Genomic DNA, 3,805 nt, shown 5'->3' with positions numbered 1-3,805 from the left:
TTAACAAGGCTGGAAATCCAACGATGTACGTCCTGTTCCTGAATGTTAAACGCCGGGGAACCCCGTGGCTAACCAATCACCTCACCGAGTGCTCTGTTTCCAGCAGGGTTGTCGTGATGGTGCAGTGGTTAGCACACCCGACTAGTAACCAGGCGGACGCGGGTTCGATTCCCACTCACGGCAATATGTTTTTCATTCAATGGTTCTGCTAGTAGTTCGCTGTCGCTATTTGTACACTCAAATTACTATATGCGGTGGTAGCCGGCCTCGCATTCCTCTGTTTTATCTAACGTAAAGTGAAGAACCACAGGCACAGGCACCCTATGTTCGGTGTCAGTAAAATTTGTATGACAATCACGGTCAGATTACTAGTAAATTACGAGGCTCTCTCATTTTGAAATGACAACCGGGAAGCAATTAACTTGCATTAAATGAGGAAATTAACCATATAATAAGGTATCAGTACATTATTGCAATAAGGGGAAACCTTTCGTTGAGAATTTTGGCAAGCAGTTCATGTTCGTTCATGCAATCGTTCATGCTAGATCTTCCACCAAAATAGCGGCTGCACAATGAGCTTGGGTTGCCTGTGAAAAAAATAGTCGGTCCCAAATAAACAACATGGCCGTCGCAGGTTCGGACGTTCCTCGCGATCGAATACCAGTAGTTGATTTCAGTGCCATGGGTCTTCAAAACAAGGATCCTTTAAAGGAAAATAACCAACCTATCAAGGAACTGGCTGATCAATTGTATCAAGCCTTTAGTAAAATTGGATTTGTTTACCTAAAGAACCACGGGATTCCACAGGAAATGGTAAGATGTCATTTGGTGACGCCAGGTTCCTGCAGATTTCCAGTTACTTCAGGTGGAGATTGCCCTTTAACCAATTCTCGAAATGACGGATTTTGTAGTAAAAACGTTTACTTTATTTTTGGGAAAATGAGCTCAAATTATGTTTTACCAAGCGATTTCGAAAATTAACACCCCGGCTGCGTACTACATATAGCTACAATCTTGGACAAATTAAATGGAAAATTGAGACCACCCCTCCCCCCAAAACCAGTAATGGGAAAATGGCGCGTTTTGGCCGCGGCTTCATCCTTGATTTGGGGGGAAAGGGGGCATTTCTGTTCCATTTTATTCTGTCCAAGATTGTAGTCCCTAAAAAAACAGTTAGTTTATGACTCAGCGTTCGAAACGTATGATACCTTTTTCAATTTAAGTGATGAAGTGAAGGAGAAATACTCAAAGAAAGAAGGAACGTCACCTGATGGCTGGGATGCCCTTGAAAGGGAAAGGTGGGTCCAGATTTTTCAGTCACTCAAGTAAATTCTGATTATCGATCAGTCACGTTGTTGCAAGATTCCTGTGACATTTTTACTGCTTAATACCAACTGCTTTCATAGACAAATACTGCTGATTTATTTCGGCAACACTTAGACTGCATTTCACCCTTGTTTCATAGTGCTTAAATTACTTTCCATTAACTGGACTGATCTTCCTCTTGATGACACCTTCTCATACATTAACTTGACCTTCCATCATAAAATCTTCCCCATGTCTCACTTATGCATAGAGTTTTGCTAAGAGATTTTTAATCCTTTCACAACAAACATGAAACCAAAACAGATAAAAACCCAATTTATCAAGGAAATGAACATTATCAGTGCTTTACAACAAGCCATTGTTTCTTTTATCATGTGTCATTTGACAATTTTGGGAAGCTCCTGTTGTCTATTATTAACAAGAGCTGACCCAGGATTTTTCTTAGGAGGGGTGAGCCACTTTTTTTTTTTGAGAATACCAGTTCTATTAGAAAGCTGCAGGTCATCTCAGCAGGGGGGGAAGGGGGGGGGGGGGTGTGCACCCCCTGCACCTTGTCCCTACTTTCACCCCTGATTAAATAATATTGCTCTTAGTGACCATAAATAGCATGATGCTTTCTTAACATTGCTTTTGATGTATTCAATAGTCCAAACCCAGAAAGACCAGGAGATCTCAAAGAATCCTTTGATGTTGGTGCTATTGATAATGAAAATTTTGTGAGTTTCTGAATTTGTAAGTCTAGAATATGAACATTTTGAATTTTACTGTCATAAAGTGTACTATTGTACCATGGGAATACCTCGAGACATTCACATTAGCAAGAGAAAACAGAGTTTCTTTTACCTTCTTTATTCCAGAGATGGCCAGATGCAGATGTTCCAGACTTTCAAAAACAAGTGACAGTTATATATCAGTATTTAACAGACCTTGGCAGTCAAGTGCTTTCCTGTATGGCTATTGGTCTTCAAATGGTATGCTACTAGTGTCTAACAGTGTTCTTCTTGCGTAGGAGCAGAATAAACGTGTGTGCACAAATTAAAAATAATTTTCTGCCTTTTGGTCAATAAATTGGTCATTTATAAACAATCAAACCCAGATTCAATAAATACATATGTTATCTTTTTAAACCTGATATGGTTGATAATTTCCAGGGATAACATTAATGTATTTACAAAGCAGCTTTCAGTTGCAAGAGAGTGAACTTTAGATGCCACAAATAAAATGAAACATAAAATATAATCATGGTTTTGGAAGCAATTTTAACAACTTCTACTCCTCCCCCATTATCAACCCATTGACTCTTAGGAGTGAGATTTGATAGATATTACTCTGTGTAACACCAGACAATTTCTCATCAATAGGGGACAGTTTACGTGTCGATGGGTTAGCATAGCTGGAAAGGGTTTCAGGGCTTTTGAGAAACACTGCTGATCTGGAATTGGGTGATCAGCACAAATTTGTTATGTTTATATTTTGATGTGCATTTTATTACTTGACACATGCCTTTATTAAGACTAATTCTTCAGGTCAATCATATCTTGAACAGAAACCGGATGCTTTTGCATATGCATATAAAAACATGGGCACTTCATTGGGTGGCACCCGGTTGCAATTCAATTACTACCCAGTTATAAAAGATATCAGTAAAGTGAAGCCTGGCCAGATTCGCTGTGGAGAGCATACAGATTATGGTGGAATCACACTTCTAATTCAAGATGACGTTGGTGGACTAGAGGTAAAAAATGGTCAACCACAGAAGAGTTCTTAAAAAAATCCACCCTGTTGCATTTTAATTGAACGTGAGACTGCCAGAAAAAGAAATTATTGAGAGGGCATCTCAGTGCATTTGCAAAATTGACAGTTTAGTTATTGCGTAGGAGGGTTTTGTTTCTCTGGTGGCAAGAAGACACGAGTCTTCTTGTCAATTTTGCGCTGCATAAATTAGACAAACTAGATGGTATATAAGCGATGGTAAAGTTTATTCTCATTAAATCCCCTGATGAGTGGGCAACCACGAAACAGGCTTGTAGGGATGAACTTGTAGTTCATCATTGTTTTTTTCTTCCCTATATGTATAGAAAGTTCTATGGGCTGTCTGTCAGCCAACGGAGATAGCGGTGTTCCCAAAGGATCCTTTTGAGATTCCCAGTCCAAGCTTCGACATATGAATTTATATACAGTTAAAAGAGTCAGAGGACGGACAACTTTTGGAAGCTAAAAAGTAAAAATATATTTAAAAACGTTTCGGTCTTAGACCTTCATCAGTTTACAGCATGTGGATAACAATTAGGTTTAAGAACTTATATATGGTTTACAAGGATTGTTCGGTATGTTACAAAACTTAACAACAATTCAGGTATTGGAATTTTACCAGTGTGGCCAAAAGAATGTTAGAAACAAAAGAGATAATTGTATTCCGAAAGGTGTAATGTAATAATAGCGAGAACTAAAACAATCATGAAAATAAAGAATTCATGTG

At 38.7% G+C, this 3,805-nt stretch overlaps 1 protein-coding gene across 1 annotated transcript in view; it reads left to right on the top strand.

Annotated features, from left to right (window-relative positions):
- The first annotated feature begins 616 nt into the window (after positions 1-616).
- The window catches only part of LOC138004885 (uncharacterized), a 5,041-nt gene continuing 1,852 nt past the window's right edge, over positions 617-3,805 (top strand). Inside the window, exons 1-5 of the mRNA XM_068851188.1 lie at positions 617-820; positions 1,178-1,298; positions 1,973-2,042; positions 2,184-2,297; positions 2,873-3,061. Coding sequence (XP_068707289.1) covers positions 622-820; positions 1,178-1,298; positions 1,973-2,042; positions 2,184-2,297; positions 2,873-3,061 — 693 coding nt within the window. The 5' untranslated portion in view covers positions 617-621. The remainder of the gene's footprint in view (positions 821-1,177; positions 1,299-1,972; positions 2,043-2,183; positions 2,298-2,872; positions 3,062-3,805) is intronic.

This window comes from Montipora foliosa, chromosome 6, assembly GCF_036669935.1.
Source record: "Montipora foliosa isolate CH-2021 chromosome 6, ASM3666993v2, whole genome shotgun sequence".
Classification (NCBI taxonomy): Eukaryota; Metazoa; Cnidaria; class Anthozoa; order Scleractinia; family Acroporidae; genus Montipora; species Montipora foliosa.
This window is presented reverse-complemented; position numbering and strand designations above follow the sequence as displayed.